Raw genomic sequence first — 24799 nt, 5'->3', positions numbered from 1 at the left:
AATGCAAGCTGTGCTGGGTAACATTAATCACCAGTGGAACTGGGTGGTATGGTGCTTAATAGTCTGGAAAGTGATGTCACAGTTCCCTGTGAGAGTGCTTCCGGATACGGTTCAGTACGGAAGGCGCTCTAGGGGGCTGCTGGAGACATCAGAGGTCTCTCCGCCTGATGCAGTGATAGACATGCCTGCCGGTGCAGTCCGAGGTGCGGCTGAGCAGGGTATAGTAAATGGTGTGGATACTGCCTCACCCGCTAGACCTCGTAAGAAGGAAGGGCCAGATATGGACACAGCAAAAGCAGAGATTCTGTCTATCACCTGCAGAGAGGTACAAGTTTGGGTACCCGGAGACGCTCTCAAATATAGTATGGAGAGGAACAAAAATTGTGACATGGAAAAGTGTGAGCTGGCAAAGATTGGTACATGCGAAAATAGGTCATGTGTTGTTCAGTGTCAATTGTTAGGACAATTGCCCACAGAGATTTGGACAACAGGTGAAGTGAAGCCTTGTGAAGATCCCATAGGGGATAGCTGCTCACCTGTGTGTTGTCCCTCCTGGGGCCTGGCCCTAACAAATCCCGAGCAAGAAAGAACTGACGGTATTGGTAATTGGAGAAATGGTGGTATATTACTGAAGGTTGGTGTAAATAATGGCCTTGATATGAACATTAATAATTTCTTGGAAAATGAGCGTGATACACAGATGTTAAGCTCTGGGGAGTTGGTGGTCAACGGTAAAGGCAAAGGAGTTGGTAAACCCAAGAGACCTGTTGTGATGGGGAAAACCAGTACCAGTGAGGGAAAAGGTAGTTCCTCATCAGGTGTAGTGTCTGAAGCAGGTTCCCTACGGAATCTGGAAACAGAGTTGAAAGGAAGTAGCAGGAAAGGCGGTGGGCCACCAGAAAATAAATGGGAGCTCAGGAACCCCAAGGACAGAGGGGGTAGGCTGCGGATACAGAACTGTAGGACCCCGTTGCGATCCAGGGTAGGGCGTGCCTGGAAGCACACCCGAAAAAAGGGTTGGGCCTACGTGGCTGATGGCCAACACAGAGGTGTCCCAACTGCTATGGTAGGTGCAGGTGTTTCTCCCTCCGGGTTGAAACAAGGGGGGGGGGGATATGTGGTAGTATGATACCCCACCAGCAGAAGAATGCAGGGTTCTCAACGAGGCAGGTTGAGGGGCTCCAGGAAAGTTATTTGTTTGTGAGGAAACTGGCTTTTCAGTTTCCTCTGTGTTTTCAAGAATCCAGTTTGGGACCTGGAGCCCGGAGATTCCATAGTGTTATGGATGGGATGGAATCTCCAATCCTGGGACCGGGTTTTGGGAACAGCCAGAAGTCTGGCTGGATGATTACACAGGTGGGCTTATAACAGAGCCAAGACCATGGTTCTGGGCTCCACCCTCCCGAGGAGTCCAGGCGAGTAAGGGAGAAGTGTGCATGTCTGCACAGGTCGGTCTGTCAGAGCAGACAGAGGGTCCAAGCTTGTGGGCTGAAAAAGAAGCTAGTAAAGAGTGCTGCGCTACCAAAAAAGTGCTAAAACCAATCAGTGAATAATAATCTCAAAATAAATGTAAATCAAATGATGTCCACTAAGTATAACATGAATACAATAGGAAATAAATCAATTTCAATAATCCAAAAATTATACGTGTATACAATAAATGTGCAATAATTAGTGAATAGAAGTCCGTGAAGAAATATTCAAACACCTAAACGATCCGCATAAACAATCCAAATGCAAACAAACATTGTAAAAATTACATGTATAAAAATATATATAAAAAATCAATAGTGGAATTTCGTGAAAAAATATAAATATAATGATTATTTAAACAATCAATATACACACGTGATAGTCCGTAATTAAAGTGCACTAATGACTGATGCCATTGCAAAATTTATAGATAAAGTTCATGCAAAAAATGTGAAAAGGCGATTCCCACAAGTGACAAATCACTGCAAACTTCAGTGCTTAATGGGTGCACCACCTATTTCCCCCAGCCTCTCACCTCCAATATCTGGTATACAGGCACTGTGTAAAGGGATAACTGCTGGCTTCTATTTCGTTCACACTGCTCCACCGCTGATTAAATTTCACTGTGAGGGTATATATTATATGCCCTCCCAATAGCTCCAGGATATCCAGGCCATAAAGAGTGGAAAAACACAGAGGGCTCTCATGTGTAGTAACTTCGCTATTTATTGTAATCAACAGTAAAATCCACACTTACATTTAAAATTACAGCAGAAGGAATTCGGTGTCGGACCCATCACTTCCGGTTTACAGCCGAAACCGGAAGTTCGCGTCTGCTGCACACTCTGCTGTAATTTTAAATGTAAGTGTGGATTTTACTGTTGATTACAATAAATAGCGAAGTTACTACACATGAGAACCCTCTGTGTTTTTCCACTCTTTATGGCCTGGATATCCTGGAGCTATTGGGAGGGCATATAATATATATCCTCACAGTGAAATTTAATCAGCGGTGGAGCAGTGTGAACGAAATAGAAGCCAGCAGTTATCCCTTTACACAGTGCCTGTATACCAGATATTGGAGGTGAGAGGCTGGGGGAAATAGGTGGTGCACCCATTAAGCACTGAAGTTTGCAGTGATTTGTCACTTGTGGGAATCGCCTTTTCACATTTTTTGCATGAACTTTATCTATAAATTTTGCAATGGCATCAGTCATTAGTGCACTTTAATTACGGACTATCACGTGTGTATATTGATTGTTTAAATAATCATTATATTTATATTTTTTCACGAAATTCCACTATTGATTTTTTATATATATTTTTATACATGTAATTTTTACAATGTTTGTTTGCATTTGGATTGTTTATGCGGATCGTTTAGGTGTTTGAATATTTATTCACGGACTTCTATTCACTAATTATTGCACATTTATTGTATACACGTATAATTTTTGGATTATTGAAATTGATTTATTTCCTATTGTATTCATGTTATACTTAGTGGACATCATTTGATTTACATTTATTTTGAGATTATTATTCACTGATTGGTTTTAGCACTTTTTTGGTAGCGCCGCATTTTTATTAATCTATATATTTAATTTTTGGTGCAGAGAACACTTTTCTATGCTGGCTGCTTCCTAGATACATCATTTCTTTCCTGTAGGACATTTTAGGTGGAGCGCACTAGTTTTTCCCTTTATATAGTAAAGAGTGCTGAGGTACTGGGTGTACAGGAACTCTGTTACAGAGCCAAGAGGGCTGCAACATAAGTCTGAGCAGCAGTGCTGCTAAAGAGAGCCAGGTGGCTTGGTATTTTTGGTTCTACTTACATTATTGCTGTGGAAAGCTGAAACCCCTGTGTGGGCAATTCTTCTGTTATCGGACTTTTCTTTCTTTAATAAAAGTGGGCCTACAAGCCCTTAAAACGGCATATCTGGCGTGGACTCAGCTCACTGGTAAGCTCTACCCTTAAGCTAAGATAACCCCCAAATATTACACGGCGTATAATACACACTTTTTCCCCCTTAAACTCAGGGGAAAAACATGGGTGCGTGTTATACACTGATCCCCCGCCGTTTCTAACCTTCTCTGCAGCTCTCGGTAGCTTTCAAGTATTTTCGGCTGCACTCGGCCGTTCTCGGCTATTTTCGACCGCACAACGATTGTTCAGCCCGAACTTATGCTCGGGCCAAACCCGTTCACTTATCCATACCCGCAGTAACCTCTCTTTGAAACCTGGCAGTGTTTATTAAGAAAACAGTGTAAATAATTGAATAACATAATGCATGCCTAAATCAAGGACATGTAGCAGGAGAACTGTCAGCATTGTCAAAACACTTTTAAGAACTTTTGCTATGGAGAGAAGTTTCAGGAGAAGAGCAGCAGTGCAGGGAATTAACCTTTAACAGGTAACTCCACTTTTTTTGGGAAAGAAAATATAGCAAATAAAAAACAGAACGTGAACAATTGTTACTCAATACATAATGTCATTTAATTATAGTAGTACTGTAATTGTCTGTTCTTTGAAAAATTGCAACCTGGAGGCGTTCTGTACACTGCTGGTGTACATAATGCCCCAAGAAATGTGATTTCCTGCTTGTGTGATTGGCTCACTGATTTTTCCAGAAGTCTGCACTAGGATAGAAGTAAAATTTTAGGTACCCCTTCTAATAGGAATTCAGTTTTGGTGAGTTTCTTGCCAAGGGTTAAATACTAAGAGATGCAGACACTGCAGTGCTTTGAGTTGGTCGGGCTTTACTGTAATTTGCTGTCATTCTCTCTCCTCCTTCATGCGTATAAGAAGGGAGAGCAGAGACAACCTCATCAGCACGTTGCTTCTTCATTGTCCAACTATAAGGGAAGTGGATTACCAAGCTGTGTTGCTTAAGTACACTGGAGAAAGATTAGGTCACCAATATGGCTATGTCAGGATTGTCTAGATCAGGGGCAGACTGACCATTCGGGCACTCGGGCACTGCCCAAGGGCCCCATGCCACCAAGGGGCCCCATCAGGGTTGCCAGCCACAAGAAAACCAGGGACAGTATGTAAAAATCTGTGTTTTTTTTTTAAATCCCAAGATTATAGCTGCCCCGTCTCTCCAGTACATTTTCAGTGTGTGTATGTATATTCTGTGTGTGTATACTGTGTGTGTATATTGTGTGTCTGTGTGTGTATACTGTATGTGTGTATACTGTGTGGCCCCATAATCTATTTCCTGGGGGCCCCATAATCTCCTATTGCCCGAGGGCCCCATAATCTTCTCCTATTGCCCGGGGGCCCCATAGTCTCCTAGTGCCCGGGGGGCCCATGAGTTGTCAGTCCGCCCCTGGTCTAGATCACACAAGTAGCTGAACAGATTTACAATCATTTGGCAAGTAAGACAGTTCATACATATGGAACTCAACAGTGTAGTTCACTTTTTGACAGAAGTTCTGATTTAACATTTACCTTCCCTCTCCATATCAACCACTTTCTGTTCATATGTCTGAGTGCCAAAGTCAGTTGTAATAAAGTCATTTTCACCAAGATATTCATGTATGATTTTCATGAGTGACTTTAGCTTATCCCCAAAGGGATCCTAGACAAGAGGAAAATGTTTTATTATGCAACATTACTAAACTTGTAAGTACATAATACAAATCAGTTAAAATTGTCAATTGCTAAAAAAAAAGACAGCTATACATTTTGCAGCCTGCACACATCTCCTAATAACAGACTACAACCAGCCGCAGCCACATGAGACAACTTAGGTTCTCCCTGTTTAGAATAGTAAACATTGAGTAACTAATTCTCATTGTGTCATCCATTTTTGTTCATTAATCTCATGCAAGAGGTAAAGAGATAAATTGTACAATCAATGTTTAGGTCTGTTCTTTCTGCCTTCTGCTCTCCTATGCTATGAGTGCAACTCAAAAGAAAAAGATGGCATTGGGAAACAAGCCCTGTTATGTAGCATGTTCCATCACTGACTATTTCAAGCTTTCCAGAAGAGCTTTTTGTTTTAATCTTGGGGGTGGGTGATTTACAGCATAAAAGCCTTGTGTGTGGCTAAACAGGTTATTGATTTGAACCTCACCACTGAAAATACTGCTGTTCTTAATGTGGAATTAAACCCATTGATCTAACAGTTTTTAAAAACAATTAGGCTTCATTCACACCTAGGCGAATTGCAGCAAAACATAGGATGCGTTTGTAAAATCAATACTTGTAAATGGCACCCCATTCGCGGTGCGATTTTGCCACACGATAAATCGGCCTGCAATCAAGATTGCAACGCAAGGTGATGTTGCCCAAAAGAAGCTCCTGCTCCTTGAGCAACAAATTTTGCAGATGATTTTGCTGCAATTGCAGTGCGATTTATCGCAATTGGGGTGCCATCACACAAGTAATGGCTTCACAAACCCCACATTATGCCAGGATTCTGGAATCACGGGCAGAATTGCAGCGATTCCACCCACGATTCAAATTGCCTAGGTGTGAAAGGACAATTACATTCCCAGCATGCTTGGAATGCTGACTGTCACATTTGCTTGTGCGCTCAACTTAACTGTCAAGCCATCAAATAGCTGGTGTCATAACTGATCACATGTGTAGCATCATGGCAGTAACAGATCAAACAAAAGCTAAGATGGCAGCTTTCACGGCTGAAAAGGATAGGAGGGTTTACTTACGCTTTAATTATCAAGCCAAATATTAACTTGTTGTTGAGATAAATCTCCAAGGGGTTAAATGGAGCATGTTTACTTTGTGTTTGTAGCTTAGAGAGCGAGGAGAAGCTAAATTGGCAGTTGCGAGAACAGGCCTAAATATGGAGACATGAAGAAAAGGCAGCTTTTTTTTTTAGCAAATTATATACATCGGTTAAACACGTCACCGTTTTTCTAGGTAAATATATTTCTAAAGGTGCTAATGACATGAAATGTTCACCACATATCCGAAACAACCCATGCAACAAAGAAACCAAAACAAATAAGTTCAGAAATTAAGTTAAGTGTAATAAAATGGAATGACAGGGAAAAAGTATTGAACATGCTAGCTGAAAATTATTTAATACTTCTTACAAAATCCTTTGATGGTAATGACAGCTTCAAGATGCATCCTGTATGGAGAAACTAGTCACATGCATTGGCCCATTTTTCCATACGGTCTTCAAATCTTGAAGGTTCTGTGGGCCTCTTCTATGAACTCTGATCTTTAGTTCTTTCCATAGATTTTCTATTGGATTCAAGTCAGGTGATTGGCTGGGCCATTCTAGCAGCTTTATTTTCTTTCTTTGAAACCAATTGAATTTCCTTGGCTTTGTGTTTGGGATCATTGTCTTGCTGAAATGTCCACCCTCGTTTCATTTTCATCATCCTGGTAGATGGCAGCAGAATTTTATCAAGAATCTCTTGGTACATTTTTTTTATTCATCCTTCCTTCAAAGATATAAAGTTTGCCAGTACCATATGCTGAAAAATAGGCCCACACCATGATATTCCCATCTCCAAACTTCACTGTTGGTATGGTGTTTTTGGGGTAATAAGCAGTGCCATTGGACCTCCAAACATGGTATATATTATGACATTCATAGAGTTCAATCTTGGTCTCATCTGACCAGACTATATTATTCCAGTATTTCACATGCTTGCCTAAATGTTGTGCAGCAAACTTTAAATGAGTTTCAACATGCTTTTTCTTCAGCAATGGAGTCTTGTGTGGTGAGCGTGCATACATGCCATGTTGAGTGCATTACTTATTGTTTCTTTAAAACAAATGTACCTGCTAACCCCAGGTCTTTCTGAAGCTCTCCACAAGAGGCTCTTGGACAACTCTTCTGATAATTCTTTTCACTGCTCTGTCAGAAATCTTGCGAGGAGCACCTGGTCATGGCCAGTTTATGGTGAAATGATGCTCTTTCCACTTCTGGAGTATGGCCCCAACAGAGCTACCTGGAACATTCAGAAGTTTAGAAATCCTTCTGTAATCAATGCCATCAGCATGTTTCGCAACAATAATGTTGTGAAGGTCTTGCGAAAGCTTTTTGCTTTTAACCATCATGAGTTGTTTCTTGTGTGACACCTTTGTAATGAGACACCTTGTTATAGGCCATCAGTTGAGAATGATCAGGCTTATATTAATTTGCACTGACAAGGGGCAGTATTGATTTCTAATTACTGATAGATTTCAGCTGGTGTCTTGGCTTTTCATGCCTTTTTGGACCTCCCTTTCTTCATGTGTTCAAAACCTTTTTCCCTGTTTCATTCGATTTTATTACACATAACTTAATTTCTGAACTCATTTGTTTTGGTTTCTTTGTATGTATGGGGTGTTACCAACATGAAGTGAACAATTTATGTCAATGGCATCTGTAGAAATATATTTACCTAGAAAAATGGTGAAAAAATGGTGACGTGTGCAATAGATTTTTTACCCACTATATATATATATATATATATATATATATAAATATAAATTTGGTGGGGTTTTTTTGTTTTTATTCGTAAACCTTCAGAAACAGATGTGCAGTGGCATACCAATTTTGTAACAGTGTGAATGGGCCGATCCGGAAAGTATTCACAGCACTTCACATTTTGTTATGTTACAGCCTTATTCCAAAATGAAATAAATTCATTATTTTCCTCAAAATTCTACAAACAATACCCCATAATGACAATATGAAAGAAGTTTGAAATCTTTGCAAAATTAATAAAAAAAAAATCACATGTACATTTTTGTATTTTTGAGTATGATGCTAAAAACTTAGCACACCTATTTTTGGGCAGTTTCTCCCATTCTTCATTGCAGGACCTCTCAAACTCCATCAGGTTGGATGAGGAGCGTCAGTGAACAGACATTTTCAGATCTCTCCAGAGATGTTCAATCGGGTTCAAGTCTGGGCTCTGACTGGGCCATTCAAGGACATTCACAGAGTTGTCCCATAGCCCCTCCTTTGTTATCTTGGCTGTGTTCTTGGGTTGTGGTCCTGTTGGTAGATTAACTTTTGCCTCAGTCTGAAGTCCAGAGCCCTCTGGAGCAGGTTTTCATCAAGGATGTCTCTCTGTCTCTGTACATTGCCAGATTCATCTTTCCCTTGATCCTGACTTATCTCCCACTTCCTGCTGCTGAAAAACATACCCACAGCATGATGCTGCCACCACAATTCTTCACTATAGGTATGGGATTGTCATCCAGACATGGCGCTGCCATTCAGGCCAAAGAGTTCAATCTTTGTTTCATCAGATCAGAGAATTTTGTTTCTCATGGTCTGAGAGTCCTTCAGGTGTCTTTTGGTAAACTCCAGGCGGACTGTTATGTGCCTCTTACTCAGGAGTGGCTTTTATCTGGCCACTCTATCATACAGAGCTGATTGGTGGAGTGCTGCAGAGATGGTTGTTCTTCTGGAAGGTTCTCTTCTCTCTACACAGAGAAACAATGTAGCTTTGTCAGAGTGACCATCAGGTTCTTAGTCACCTCCCTGATTAAGGCCCTTCTCCCCCATTTGACCAGTTTGGCTGGGCGGCCCACTCTAGAAAGAGTCCTGGTGATTGCAAACTTCTTCCATTTATAGAAAATGGAGGCCACTGTGCTCATTGGGATCTTCAATGTTGCAGAAATGTTTCTGTACTCTTCCCCAGATCTGTACCTCAATACAATTCTGTACTGGAGGTCTACAGACAATTCCTTGGACTTCATGGCTTGGCTTGGCTTGTGCTCTGACATGCACTGTTAACAGGTGTGTGCCTTTCCAAATCATGTCCAATCAACTGAATTTACCAATCAACTGAATTTACCGTAGACTCAAATAAAGTTGTAGAAACATCTCTAGGATGATCAGTGGAAACAGGATGCACCTGAGCTCAATTTTGAGAGTCATAGCAAAGGCTGTGAATACTTATGTACATGTGATTTTTCGTTTTTTTCCATTTTGGAATAAGGCTGTAACAAAACAAAATGTGGAAAAAGTGAAGCGCTGTGAATACTTTCTGGATGCACTGTAATCTCTCAAATCATTGGCTCGTTTATGGTCACAATAATTTGACAAGATGATGCAGGCTATAATGAATGACCCAGTGAAAAAATGTGTTGATAATTACCACAGCCCTTTCTGGCACTAAGTCATATTGTTTGACAGGCTGCCTGGCTTTCCTTTCTAGATCTTCGATGTTGACCTTGGCTGACATTATCTTCCATGTGTCCAGATTAGCACAAATCTGAAGAATATAAAAGTAACAGATACATTAAGAAACATAATGAGCCTCAATGAAAATTGGCACAGTCCTGGTTTCCAAACTGTAATAGATGTAGTACAAATATGGACAGAACTAAAGCGGGGTTAGGTGGGACCAAAGTGTAGCTAAACCCATAAACATAAATTTTATATCTTGCAGTTTACCAGTGATTAGATGTGGTGGGTGCATTATTTTTTCCAACCTCTATGTAACAAGAAATGTAAAGGTGCAATCAGAGCGGTTAAGATAGAACACGAAAAGGCACATAACAGAAGAGAGTAAGAAAAATCCCAATAAATTCTTTATGTATATACAGTGGGGATCGAAAGTTTGGGCACCCCAGGTAAAAATGTGTATTAATGTGCATAACGAAGCCAAGGAAAGATGGAAAAATCTCCAAATTGCATCAAATTACAGATTAGACATTCTTATAATATGTCAAAAAAGTTAGATTTTATTTCCATCATTTACACTTTCAAAATTACAGAAAACAAAAAAATGGCGTCTGCAAAAGTTTGGGCACCCTGCAGAATTTATAGCATACACTGCCCCCTTTGCAAAGCTGAGACCTGCCAATGTCATGGATTGTTCTCAATCATCGTTTGGGAAGACCAGGTGATGTCAATCTCAAAGGTTTTAAATGGCCAGACTCATCTGACCTTGCCCCAACAATCAGCACCATGGGTTCTTCTAAGCAGTTGTCTAGAAAACTGAAACTGAAAATAGTTGACGCTCACAAAGCTGGAGAAGGCTATAAGAAGATAGCAAAGCATTTTCAGATGTCAATATCCTCTGTTCGGAATGTAATTAAGAAATGGCAGTCATCAGGAACAGTGGAAGTTAAAGCAAGATCTGGAAGACCAAGAAAAATATCAGACAGAACAGTTCGCAGGATTGTGAGAAAAGCAATTCAAAACCCACATTTGACTGCACGATCCCTCCAGAAAGATCTGGCAGACACTGTGGTTGTGGTACACTATTCCACTATAAAGAGATACTTGTACAAATATGGTCTTCATGGAAGAGTCATCAGAAGAAAACCTCTTCTATGTCCTCACCACAAAAATCAGCGTTTGAACTTTGCAAATGAACATATAGACAAGACTGAGGCATTTTGGAAACAAGTTCTGTGGACCGATGAGGTTAAAATAGAACTTTTTTGCCGGAATGAGCAAAGGTACGTTTGGAGAAGAAAGGGCACAGAATTTAATGAAATGAACCTCTGTCCAACTGTTAAGCATGGGGGGTGGATCAATCATGCTTTGGGGTTATATTGCAGCCAGTGGCACAGGGAACATTTCACGAGTAGAAGGAAAAATGGATTCAATAAAATTTTGGATGGTAACTTGATGCCATCTGTGAAAAAGCTGAAGTTAAAGAGAGGGTGGCTTCTACAAATGGATAATGATCCTAAACACACCTCAAAATCCACAGGGGATTACATCAAGAGGCGTAAACTGAAGGTTTTGCCATGGCCTTCACAATCTCCTGACCTCAACATTATTGAAAATCTATGGATAGACCTTAAAAGAGCAGTGCATGACAGACAGCCCAGAAATCTCAAAGAACTGGAACACTTTTGTAAGGAAGAATGGGCAAAGATACCTCAAACAAGAATTGAAAGACTCTTGGCTGGCTACAAAAAGCGTTTACAAGCTGTGATACCTGACAAAGGGGGCAGTACAAGATATTAACTCTGCAGGGTGCCCAAACTTTTGCAGATGCCATTTTTTTGTTTTCTGTAATTTTGAAAGTGTAAATGATGGAAATAAAATCTAACTTTTTTTGACATATTATAAAAATGTCTAATCTGTAATTTGATGCCATTTGGAGATCTTTCCATCTTTCCTTGGCTTCGTTATGCACATTAATACACATTTTTACCTGGGGTGCCCAAACTTTCGATCCCCACTGTAAATAGTAAGAAAGGGAGGTCAGATAATATTGGTCCCATAAAGAATGATGAAGGGAATCTGGTTACTAAGGATGGAGAGATGGCGAAGGTATTGAACTTATTCTTCTCCTCAGTCTTCACGAGGGAAACGGGGGGCTTTAGTAACCAAAACTGCAATGTTTATCCGCATGACACATCACAGGACATGGCTAAGAGAGGATAGAATTAGAAATAGACGTGAAAAACTTAACATTAATAAGTCACTGGGACCCGATGGCTTGCACCCCAGGGTCCTTAAGGAACTCAGTCAATTAATTGCCAGACCATTGTTCCTAATTTTTACAAACAGTCTACTGACTGGAATGGTACTAGCTAATTGGAGAAAAGCCAATGTAACACCAATATTTAACCACCTCAATACAGTGCACTTACACCCCCTTCCTGACCAGACCAATTTTCAGCTTTCCGCACTCTCACAGTTTGAATGACAATTACTCAGTCATGAAACACTGTACCCATATGAAACTTGCATCCTTTTTTCCACACAAATAGAGCTTTCGTTTAGTGCTATTTAATCACAAGTGGGTTTTTTATTTTTTGTGCTATAAATAAAAAAAAACTTACATTTTGTGAAAAAAATGCCTTTTTCTTTGTTTCGGTCATAAAATTTTGCTAATTAGTAATTTTTCTTCATAAATGTTGGCCTAAAATTATACTGCTACATATCTTTGGTAAAAATAACCCAAATTAGTGTATATTATTTGGTCTTTGTGAAAGTTATAGAGTCTACAAACTATGTTGCCAATCACTGAAAATTGATCACTTCTGAACAGGCCTTCAGTACATCAGGTGTATCTCATTTCTTGAGACACTAACAAGCCAGGAAAGTACAAATACCCCCCAAATGACCCCTTTTTAGAAAGTAGACATTCCAAGGTAATAAGTAAGTAGCATTGTGAGTTTTTTTAAGTTGTCATTTTTTCCCACAATTCTTTGCAAAATTAAGATTTTTTTTTTTTTTTTTTACTAAATTGTCATATTATCAGGTTATTTCTCACACACAGCATATGCATACAACAAATTACGCCCTAAAATACATTCTGCTACTCTTCCAGAGTATGGTGATACCATGTGTGAGACTTTTACACAGCCTGGCCACATACAGAGCACCAACATTGAAGTGACACCTTCAGGCGTTCTATGAGCAAAAATGACAACTCATTTCACAACCACCTATTACACATTGCCCACAAAATGACCCAATTTTGGAAAGCAAACACCCCAATGTATAATCTATAAAGCATAATGAGTCTTTTGAATGGTTCATTTTTTTCCAGAAGTTTTTGGAAATTGTGGAAAAAAATATGAAAATGCATTTTTTTTACACAAAGTTGTCCCTTTTATAAGATATTTCTAACACATACAGTGGTGTGAAAAAGTGTTTGCCCCCTTCCTCATTTCCTGTTCCTTTGCATGTTTGTCACACTTAAGTGTTTCGGAACATCAAACCAATTTAAACAATAGTCAAGGACAACACAAGTAAACACAAAATGCAATTTGTAAATGAAGGTGTTTATTATTAAAGGTGAAAAAAAATCCAAACCATCATGGCCCTGTGTGAAAAAGTGATTGCCCCCCTTGTTAAAACATACTATAACTGTGGTTGTCCACACCTGAGTTCAATTTCTCTAGCCACACCCAGGCCTGATTATTGCCACACCTGTTCACAATCAAGGCATCACTTAAATAGGAGCTGCTTGACACAGTAAGGTCCACCAGAAGATCCTTAAAAGCTACACATCATGCCGAGACCCAAAGAAATTCAGGAACAATTGAGAAAGAAAGTAATTGAGATCTATCAGTCTGGAAAGGGTTATAAAGCCATTTCCAAAGCTTTGGGAATCCAGCGAACCACAGTGAGAGCCATTATCCACAAATGGCGAAGACATGGAACAGTGGTGAACCTTCCCAGGAGTGGCCGGCCGCCCAAAATTACCCCAAGAGCGCAGCGACGACTCATCCAAGAGGTCACAAAAGACCCCACAACAACGTCCAAGGAACTGCAGGCCTCACTTGCCTCAGTTAAGGTCAGCGTTCATACCTCCACCATCATGAAAAGACTGGGCAAAAATGGCCTGCATGGCAGAGTTCCAAGGAGAAAACCACTGCTGAGCAAAAAGAACATCAAAGCTCGTCTCAATTTCTCCACAACACATCTTGATGATCCCCAAGACTTTTGGGACAACATTCTGTGGACCGATGAGACAAAAGTGGAACTCTTTGGAAGGTGTGTGTCCAAGTATATCTGGCGTAGAAGGAACACTGCATTTCATAAAAAGAACATTATACCAACAGTAAAATATGGTGATGGTAGTGTGATGGTCTGGGGCTGTTTTGCTGCTTCAGGACCTGGAAGACTTGCCGTGATAAAAGGAACTATGAATTCTGCTGTCTACCAAGAGATCCTGAAGGAGAATGTCCGACCATCTGTTCGTGTACTCAAGCTGAAACGAACTTGGGTTCTGCAGCAGGACAATGATCCTAAACACACCAGCAAGTCCACCACCGAATGGCTGAAGAAAAACAAAATGAAGACTTTGGAGTGGCCTAGCCAAAGTCCTGACCTGAATCCTATTGAGATGTTGTGGTATGACCTTAAAAAGGCCGTTCATGCTCGAAAACCCTCTAATGTAACTGAATTAGGACAATTCTGCAAAGATGAGTGGGCCAAAATTCCTCCAGGACGCTGTAAAAGCCTCATTGCACGTTATCGCAAACACTTGGTTGCAGTTGTTGCTGCTAAGGGTGGCCCAACCAGTTATTAGGTTTAGGGGGCAATCACTTTTTCACACAGGGCCATGATGGTTTGGATTTTTTTCACCTTTAATAATAAACACCTTCATTTACAAATTGCATTTTGTGTTTACTTGTGTTGTCCTTGACTATTGTTTAAATTGGTTTGATGTTCCGAAACACTTAAGTGTGACAAACATGCAAAGGAACAGGAAATGAGGAAGGGGGCAAACACTTTTTCACACCACTGTAGCATGTATATAGCAAATATTACACCTCAAAACACATTCTGCTACTCCTTCCAAGTATGGCGATAACACATGTGTAGGACTTTTACACAGCCTGGTCACATAGAGAGGCTGAAAATTGAAGTAGTACCTTCAGGCTTTTTAGGAGCATAAATGACACATCTCATTTCATTCCTACCCATCACACTTTTCAAGGTCCTATAGCACCAGGACAGTGGAATTACCCACAAAATGACCCCATTTTGGAAAACAAACATCCCAACGTATATTCTATGAGACATGGGCTGCAAATAGGTACTCGGGTACTCTGATGGGCTGCAGAGAGGTACTCGGGTACTCTGATGGGCTGTGACAGGTACTTGAGTACTCTGATGGCCTGGTGACAGGTACTTGGGTACTCTGATGGCCTTGTGACAGGTACTCGGGTACTCTGATAGCCTGGTAGCAGGTTCTCTGATGGCCTTGTGACTCTGAAGGGCGGTGATAGGTACTCAGGTACTCATATGGACTGTGACAGGTACTCGGGTACTCAGATGAACTCTGACAGGTACTCAGATGAACTGTGACAGGTATTCAGGTACTCATATGGACTTTGACAGGTACTCAGATGAACTGTGACAGGTACTCGGGTACTCAGATGGACTGTGACAGGTACTTGGGTACTCTGATGGGCTGTGACAGGTACTCGGGTACTCTGATGGACTGTGACAGGTACTCTGATGAGCTGTAACAGGTACTCGGGTACTCTGATGGGCTATGACAGGTACTCTGATGGGCTGTGACAGGTACTCGGGTTCTCTGATGGGCTGTGACAGGTACTCGGGTACTCAGGTTGGCTGTGACAGGTACTCCGGTACTCTGATGAGCTTTCATAGGTACTCCGATACTCTGATGGGCTGTGACAGGTACTCGAGTACCCTGATGGGCTTTGACAGGTACTCTGATGGGCTGTGACAGGTACTCAGGTACTCTGATGGGCTGTGACACGTACTTGGGTACTCAGATGGGCTGTGACAGGTACTCGGGTACTCTGGTGACAGGTACACGGGTACTCGGATGGACTGTGACAGGTACTCTGATGGACTGTGAGTGACAGGTACTATGATGGGTGGTGACAGGTCCTCTTTATTGGGGGGTGAATCAGTGTGATTGATGTGTACACTGTAAGCAGTAACGAGATGTTCCCGCAATCTCCTTCTCACACTCAGATGGACTGTGACAGGTACTCAGGTACTCTGATGGACTGTGACAGGTACTTGGGTACTCTGATGGACTGTGACAGGTACTCTGATGAGCTGTGACAGGTACTCCGGTACTCTGATGGGCTATGACAGGTACTCTGATGGGCTGTGACAGGTACTCGGGTACTCTGATGGGCTGTGACAGGTGCCCCGGTACTCTGATGGGCTGTGACAGGTACTCGGGTACTCAGATGGGCTGTGACAGGTACTCGGGTACTCTGATGGGCTATGACAGGTACTCAGGTACTCTGGTGACAGGTACTCGGATACTCGGATGGACTGTGACAGGTACTCTGATGGACTGTGAGTGACAGGTACTATGATGGGTGGTGACAGGTCCTCTTTATTGGGGGGGGGGGGGCAATCAGTGTGATTGGTGTGTACACTGTAAGCAGTAACGAGATGTTCCCGCAATCTCCTTCTCACACACGATCGGTGTGTGAGGAGGAGAACCCGGTAACATCTCGTTACCACGTTTTTTTTTACATTTAGTGATCGGCTGTGAAAGGATCACAGCCGATCACGTGGGTAAACAGCCGGCCAATAGCTGTCTCCGTGACACGCCGCCACCGAAGGAACAGGGATGCGCGTGCACGATCGTGCGCATTCCCTGTTTAAATGGGAGGCCGCCATATCACGGCCTCCCGACACAAGAGCCACGCCGCCTGGCCATCATTTGACAGCCGGCAGTCGGCAAGCAGTTAAAAAAGGGCCAAGATACATCCCTGGGAATTACAGACCAGTTAGCCTATATACAAGATTTTAGTAATAAACACGGTATCATTAGCAGTAAACAGCATGCATTCATGAAGAATCGTTCTTGCCAAACCAACCTATTAACCTTCTATGAGGAGGTGAGCTGCCATCTAGATAGAGGAAGGCCCGTAGACATGGTGTATCTGGATTTTGCAAAGGTATTTGATACAGTTCCCCATAAACATTTACTGTACAAACTAAGGTCTGTTGGCATAGATCATAGGGTAAGTACATAGATTGAAAACTGGCTACAGGGGCGGGTTCAGATGGTAGTAATAAATGGGGAGTGCTAGGAATGGTCGGGTATGAAAAGCAGGGTCCACCAGGATTCTGTCCTCAGACCAATCTTATTTAATTTATTCATAAATGACCTGGAGGGTGGGATAAACAGCTTAGCTTAGCTCAGAATTTGCGGACGATATTAAGATAAGCAGGGCAATAATTTCTCTGCAGGATGTGGAAACTTTGCAAGAAGATCTGAACAAATTAATGGGGTGGGCAACTACAAGGAAAATTAGCTTTCATGTAGAAAAATGTAAAATAATGCATTTGGGTGGCAAAAATACGAATGCAATCTACTCACTAGGGGGAGAACCTCTGGGGGAATTTAGGATGAAAAAGGACCTGGGGGTCCTAGTAGATGACAGGCTCAGAAATGGCTTGCAAGAAGAGACACTTGAGAGGGGATATGATTTCAAATGTACAAATACTGTGCTGGTGACCCCACAATAAGCATAAAACTTTTCAGGGAAAAGGAATTTAAAACATGCGGCCATTCACTAAACTTAGATGAAAAGCGGTTTAACCTTAAACTGCGTAGAGGGTTATTTACTCTAAGAGCCGTAAAGATGTGGAATTCTCTTCCACAGGCAGTGGTTTCAGCGGGGAGCATCAATAATTTCAAATAACTATTAGATAGGCATCTGAATGACCACAACACACAGGGATATACATTGTATTACTGACATAAAAGCACACACACAGGTTGGACTTGATGGACTTGTGTCTTTTTTCAACCTCACCTACTATGTAACTATGTTCTCTGTATGGTATATTACCTTACTGATCCTGCCAGTATCACTTTTTGCCTTAAAGTGTCAATGTGCGCTCACTGCAATGTATCAATGCATTGTCACCCAAGAAAAGGGGTAGGCAACCTTTTGAGCATAGTGTGCCGAAAAATATTTTCAAAGAAATTGAGAGTGAGGCCAACTTCATTTATAAACCAAATGCTGTAAATTACATAAATAATAGTACAAAATAAATATTGAGCTTTACGCTTTCACACGTCAAATCACCCCCTTTTCCTGCACCTTCACACCTCAGATCGGTGCCAACTGCTGAACCTTCATACCTCAGATCAGCCCAATTTCTGCGCCTTCACACGTCAAATCAGCGCCAACCCCTGAACCTTCACACCTTAGATCAGCCCAATTCCTAAAACTTTGCACTTCAGATTAACCCAATTCCTGCCCCATCGCACCTCAGATAAATGAACGGACTTTACTCCGTGTGTGGGCAAGTCCATTCATTTCAAAAGTCCAAGTGACTCCCGCTATAGTACAGCGGATTGTCCGCTGGACCTAGTCCGCCGGACCTAGTCCACCGGAAAAGTCCGGTCGTGTGTGGGCAGGTCCACTCATTCGGAAAGTCCGGCACGAACTCCGCTGCAAAGTCATGCCTGGATAGTCTGATTGTGTGTACGCGGCATAAGTGACATAAGCTAATATCAAATAAAGTGACCATGTGCATATGTGCAAGTGATAAAAACAGTAGGTTCCACGTATTAAAGAGCGAATGCTCTAATGAAGGACAGACGTCATAAATTCATTGATGAGTGATAGATAAATAATGTGAAATGTCTACACACTGTCCTTATCTTCTAGGTAAAAACCACGATGACAATAAAAATAATAAAACAGCTTCTTCTGTGCCAAATGAAGTACAGTGCAGAAAAACATGACTCCTTATCCTGCTGTAAGGTAACAGCAAATTAATATGTCTTTGCGAGTAATAGGTATGTCCCCTATGGGTCCAAATATCCACTGACTTCTAGACATGGCGTTTTGGATGTGTCTATCTTTAAACCCAGCAACACTCTGCCAGACATGGCCAATCAAGCATAATCTCATAAATAAGTGTTAGGACATATGAAAGGAAGAACAGGGGGGATGCTCGATAGTGCAGTATGTTTTTTTAAAAAGAATTTATTGAAAGAACAGCTACGGTACTCACATAGTAATGTGTATACAGATTAAAACAAACAGGAGCAGCGTCGGAACGTATAGGCACCAGAAGTGACGTCAGCGAGTATGTGAGTACTGTATCTGTTCTTTCAATAAATTCTTTAAAAAAAAAACATACTACACTATCAAGCATCTCCCTGTTCTTCCTTTCATTTGTCCTAACACTCACTTATGAGATTATGCTGGATTGGCCACGTCTGGCAGAACGTTGCTGGATTTAAAGATGGACACATACTTACACATCCAAAACAACAGGTCTAGAAGTCAGTGGATATTTAGACCCATAGGGGACATACCTATTACCCACAAAGACATATTCATTTGCTGTTACCTACAGCAGTAAGGTAAGGGGACATCAATATACCACATAGCGCACAGAGGATAAGGAGTCACATTTTTCTGCACTGTATTTCATTTCTTGGCACAGAAGAAGCTGTTTTTCACAGACTAAAATCAAATAAAGTGACCATGTGCATATGTTCATAAAATATGCGTAAGTATATTCTCAAAATCCCTCTAAACACAATACCTACACATTAACAGCACTAAAAAATAAATAAAGTTAAATATGCATCATATATATATATATATATATATATATATATATATATATATATATATATACTATAAAGACACGAAATCCAAAGAATGGAAAAGTTCATAAAGGAGGGTGTTTGTGATCCCAAAACCCTTAGATTTGATAGGAGAGTCTTCTCACAGAATGTCCAACACACCATGCATATAAAGACCAGCCACGTGCTCCGTGTGATCCCCTCTTTGCCAATGCACTTACCCCTAAGGGGTTAATCTCAGGCGTTGTGAAAAGGTTTTCACTGAGAAATAATCTTTGCACTGTGGTCACAGGAATCTCCACCCAGGAACTTTTGTTTGTACCAGGATTCCACTAGGCTCTCAGTCAGTTTATCATATTCAGAAAAAAGCAAACAGAGAGAAGATCCATAGTGTAAACCTGTTTATTTTGAAACACCACACTCCACACGCTAAAAACCTGCTTACATTTCAACATTCATGTGTCATTGCATTAAAATCATCATTAACATCCAGCCGCGATCAGTTAATTCTCACCGCTCTCCTCCTGACCTGCTCACAGACTGACAGGCAAAAACGGAGACCGATGAGACCCGGGATAACCACCGTTAACACTAGGTCGATTAGTAGCTGCATACGCGTTTCGTAATCACGTCTTCTTCAGTGGGCGTGTACCAGCAGCCCCGGCATTCACCTACAGATGAGCTGGTTCTCTTCGAAAATTGCACACGCTCATCTAATGGCACCAAAGTTCACTGCTTAAAAATCCCCATAGGCAAAGCTTGAATTTTTTTACTGGTTACATGTTTTGAGTTACAGAGGAGGTCTAGAGACAAAATTATTGCTCTCGCTCCAACGTTCGCATTGATACCTCACATGTATTGTTTGAACACCGTTTTCATATGTGGGCGGGACTTACATATGCATTCGCTTCTGCGTGCGAGCACATGGGGACAGGGGCGCTTTAAAAATTTAATTTTTTTTATTGTTAATCATACTTTATTTTTTTTAGTTTGAAACTTTTTTGAAAAAAAATGTATCACTTTTATTCCTATTACAAGGAATGTAAACATCCCTTCTAATAGGAATATCACATGACAGGTCCTCTTTACAGTGAGATATAGTTCCATAGTTCCATAGTTAGTAAGGTTGAATAAAGACACCAGTCCATCCAGTTCAACCTGAGTGAGTGGCAGTAAGACCCCACATCTTACCACTAGGGTGGGAAGCCTGAAATAAAAAAATAAAATAAACCGATCATGGCTTCCCAGCCGAGGCGGTGCAATTTTTTTGAATGCAGAGGCCGGGTGTGACGTCATAACATCGCACCTCCAACGATCATAGAGACTCTGGCGACCATCTGGTCCGCTGGAAATCTCTACGGTCAACATCTGGGGCCGGCAGATCCTGTCTCCGACTCGCCAATCATAGCGGTGAGTCAGTAGATGCACCAGGGGGTGACGGGAGGGGGAGGACGTCCCCTCTCGCCTCCAGTAAGAACGATCAAGTGGTGGAAGGGAATCACTGGCTGAAAATGGTAATATCTGAATGATGTCTGCAGCTACAGGCATCATTCAGATATCCCCGCTTAAAATCCATCATGTCATATGACGGTGGGCGGGCGGCAACAGGTTAAGGGAGGTGGCAAACATGATCCTTGTAAGAACAAAGGGACTTTAACTTCATAGTTTCATAGTTGCTAAGGTTGAATAAAGACACCAGTCCATCCAGTTCAACCTGAGTGAGTGTCTACAATTGTCCCTATCCCTGTACATTGCACACTCACATCAGTCCCTACCTTCAATGAGCCCACAATCCAAGGTCCTCATTCATATACTAGGGCCAATTTTGGACAGAAGCCAATTAACCTACCTGCATGTCTTTGGATTGTGGGAGGAAACCGGAGTAAACCCACACAGGCACAGGGAGAACATGCAAACTCCAGGCAGGTAGTGTCGTGGTTGGGATCGAACCAGCGACCCTTCTTACGGCTAGGTCAGAGTGCCAACCACTACACCACTGTGCTGCCTTATTTGCGGTGGTTACAATTACTGGCGATTTTTGAACACTTCCAGAAACATCATTCTGCCCAAAGGCGAAAAATTCACTCCCAAGCATTATGCTAACTGCCAGACATGCAGGGTTGTTTATCTCCTCGTATGTGAATGTAATAGTTTTTATGTAGGAAAGACCATTCAGCAATTCTGGTGCAGGGTATACAGACACATTATATAAATTAAAACCTGCAACCCTAATCTACCACTTGCTAGACACGTTACCAAAGTGCACGAAGGCAGTTGCCCGAAATTCTCATTCTTAATCATTGATTGCATGCACGAGGGCATGCGCGGAGGAGATATAAATAAGAAATTATTATAATTTGAACAAAGGTGGATCTGTAGCCTAAAGGCCACCCAGCCCTCTGGATTAAATGGATGTATATCATACAGACCCTTCCTGGAAGGTTTTTCCTTAGGGGGCTCAGAATGGGAGCCCAATGAGGGGCCTTCTTTAAAATTCTTCCCTTTTTCTTTCTCCACTGAGCATCTAAAACTCCTGCTCCTAATTGGTATATAAGGAGTATCTGTGGACATCATGAGTATTTTTCAAAGTTCCACAGCCTCTCCATATAATGTATATATGTAGATATTGTACATATGTTCCTTGCTTTTATTATGAAAACATTGCATGTACACGGTTTGATCCATTATGTTGTCATGTATATTTTTCACTTCCAGCTATGGTTTTTTCAGTATTTCTTTTTGCAGTTTTTTGGTTTCCTGACATTTCCTTGTTTTGTGCCATCTGTTCTGTGCTGCGGCACTATGGTCTGAGTCCTGCTGGCTGGGTTCATCCGACTGGCTCTATGGACTTCCTCCCTCTGCGCAAGGGGGCCGTCTTGTGCACTGTTTTGGCACAGGCGGCTTCCCATACAGCGGAAGAGCAGGGATGTTTTTCGTCCTGTAGGCTCTTCTGGTCTTCTGCATCGCGAGCCGCTGGCACGGGCTTAAGTCGCTGCCCTTCGCACATTCGGCATCACCGCGGCGAGCGACCTACATCACCGTGCCTGGAAGTGTTCACACACACCGGCCGCTATTACCATTCCCATGCACACATTGCACGATGCGGGGGCAGATTCGCTCACCGGCGACTCGTGGGGGGGGGGCGTTGCCTACCCCCAGCCACTCCCTGCTGATCGGACATCTGTCCACTCCTAGACCCCATTTAAAGTCACCACATTTTTACCTGGACACCTGCTTCCGGCCGCCCCATCCTTTGGCCGCTAATTTACTGGATTTATCTCTCCACCAAAATGCTTCCAGATAATTACACCTCTATATGGGACTTTCACATGCGTTGATGGGACATCCCGGAGTATAGGGTCTAACCCTCAACCCTACAACCCCAGGAATTGGGTATACACATTCCTCCCCTCACCATCCACTGCCCATGCCTCTTAATTTCTCCATAGGTTTCAAACTGTCGCCCCTAAAGTCCGTCAAGGACTCTATATTGTGGCACTCTCTGTTCCATGCTCTCAGGGACAAGGCATGGCAGCCTGGTACCTCTCTATTTCTTTGTGCACCAGGACACCCCCAGCAGGTACCATTCAACAGCATTGTTTGGGAGTTTGAGTTCCCCCTGCCATCAAATGCAGGGGGAGCATTTTTATATTTTATAAATTCATATTTAATTCTTAAGGAATAATCACATATTTATAATACAATATCCTGGATACCTAGGAAGGGACACCTAAGGGGACAAAAAGCCCCCCCCCCCCGCCATATCCTCTGACATCTTTTCTCTCCCCCCATTTAGGTTCAACACGTGGCTTTTTTTTGGTCCCCCGTGAGGATCCTTGTACTGTGGCTCTTCTAAGCGCCCCGCTGTTTGCACCTTCACGGTGCTGGGCAAAGCAGCCTGCCTCCCTCACACCATAGCATCTCTGACTGAGAATATCCCAGCAGGTACCTTTTTTCCTTAAAACAAATGAGCAAGATATTAGAAAACTAAAATCACACTCCCTCAGCGCTCATGGTGAATACTAGACTATAGCTGCTGCTATATTAATACAAAATTATTAATCTGGTGCCAAAGAAGATCACCAATGGTAGAAATTACTAGCAGCACTTTGAATAAACTAAACTTACATAAACTAAAAAAATAAAAATAAAATTAAAATATAAAATCACCTCACTGGGTGTATATAAATGTAAACTTTCACAGGATAAGAAAATTTATAGTATAAATTCAATTGTAATTAATTTCATTTGACAGAAAAATAAATACTATATGATATTTAAAAATGATCTCATTCCTCTATAGACCACTGTACATCAATACTCCTTGTAAACAATTAATCCATTCAGCATGTGTCTATTTATATATTTAGTGCATTTGGTTAAAGTGAAGAAACAATGTAAAAATTTAAAGAACAACAAAGTTCGTCACTGTTTCAATAATAGTTCATTGCCAAAAAAAAAAAAAAAAGTAGGTAGTAAAAGAGAAATGTAGGAAGTGTTGATAGCAGGTCACTCCAAATAACAACAGTCCACCACCACACCTCCTGTACAATTCCCTATGGATTTTCTGAAGAGCTAACCAGCGCACATGGGTGCGCGTTAGTGTGAACGGGCGCACGCGGGTGCGCAATAGTGTGAACGGGCGGACATGGGTGCACGATAGTGTGAACAGACGCATGCGGGTGCGCGATGGCGCGAACGGGCGGACTCGCATAGGTGTGCACGGACGTGCACGGGTGTGCGCAGAAGCGCCGCGTGACTGTTCTTGGTGCCCAGAGGTCTATTTAAGGGAACATGTCACTGTGCCTCCTTGCTGTCCAGTCTACAGCGTTTGCTGTGACTCTACTACCTGTTACCAGTTGACTTGATTCCTGTCTACTCAGCTTGTTTCTGACAACGTCTGTTGCTGCCTGCCTCCGACCCCGGCCTGTCTGACTACCCTTCTGCCTCTTCCTTTGGATTGATCGCTGCCCACCTGTTACCGACCCGGCCTGTACCTCGACTACCCTCCTGCTTCCATTTGGTACCTGCTCTGCCTGCTAGTGTTGACCCAGCCTGTCTGACTCTGACTGTGTTCCTGCCTGACCGCAGAGCACAATCCTGCAGCCTGCTGTACTACAGGACACCTCCACGATGTCAGCTGTTTCAGAGTTCCTGCCAAGCTCAGGCATCTCCATACCACCACTGCTCCAGTGTTGCTGCCAGGTTCCTGTGCACCTCTTCGCAGCCTGCAGATCCTGTGCTCCTGCTGCACTACAGAACTCCTCCCAGCTGTCTGCTGTGTTCCAGTCACCAGTTCCAGCTTGCTGTTCCTGCCTGCCTTGCTTCAGCTACTCCAGAGGTCTGGACTAGCCCCCAC

At 42.2% G+C, this 24799-nt stretch overlaps 1 protein-coding gene across 7 annotated transcripts in view; it reads right to left on the bottom strand.

Annotated features, from left to right (window-relative positions):
- The window catches only part of DHX58 (DExH-box helicase 58), a 208346-nt gene that overhangs the window by 149674 nt on the left and 33873 nt on the right, over positions 1 to 24799 (bottom strand). For all 7 annotated transcript variants that reach the window (XM_077459543.1, XM_077459549.1, XM_077459546.1 and 4 more), the window contains 2 exons: positions 9556 to 9672; positions 4928 to 5057 (listed from right to left, as the gene is read on the bottom strand). In XM_077459543.1, the coding sequence (XP_077315669.1) occupies positions 4928 to 5057; positions 9556 to 9672 (247 nt within the window). The remainder of the gene's footprint in view (positions 1 to 4927; positions 5058 to 9555; positions 9673 to 24799) is intronic.

This window comes from Lithobates pipiens, unplaced genomic scaffold (genome assembly GCF_037356315.1).
Source record: "Lithobates pipiens isolate NorthernLeopardFrog02 unplaced genomic scaffold, aLitPip1_a1.2 Scaffold_28, whole genome shotgun sequence".
Classification (NCBI taxonomy): Eukaryota; Metazoa; Chordata; class Amphibia; order Anura; family Ranidae; genus Lithobates; species Lithobates pipiens.
Note: the sequence above shows the minus strand (reverse complement) of the source record. Positions and strands in the feature narration are given on the sequence as shown.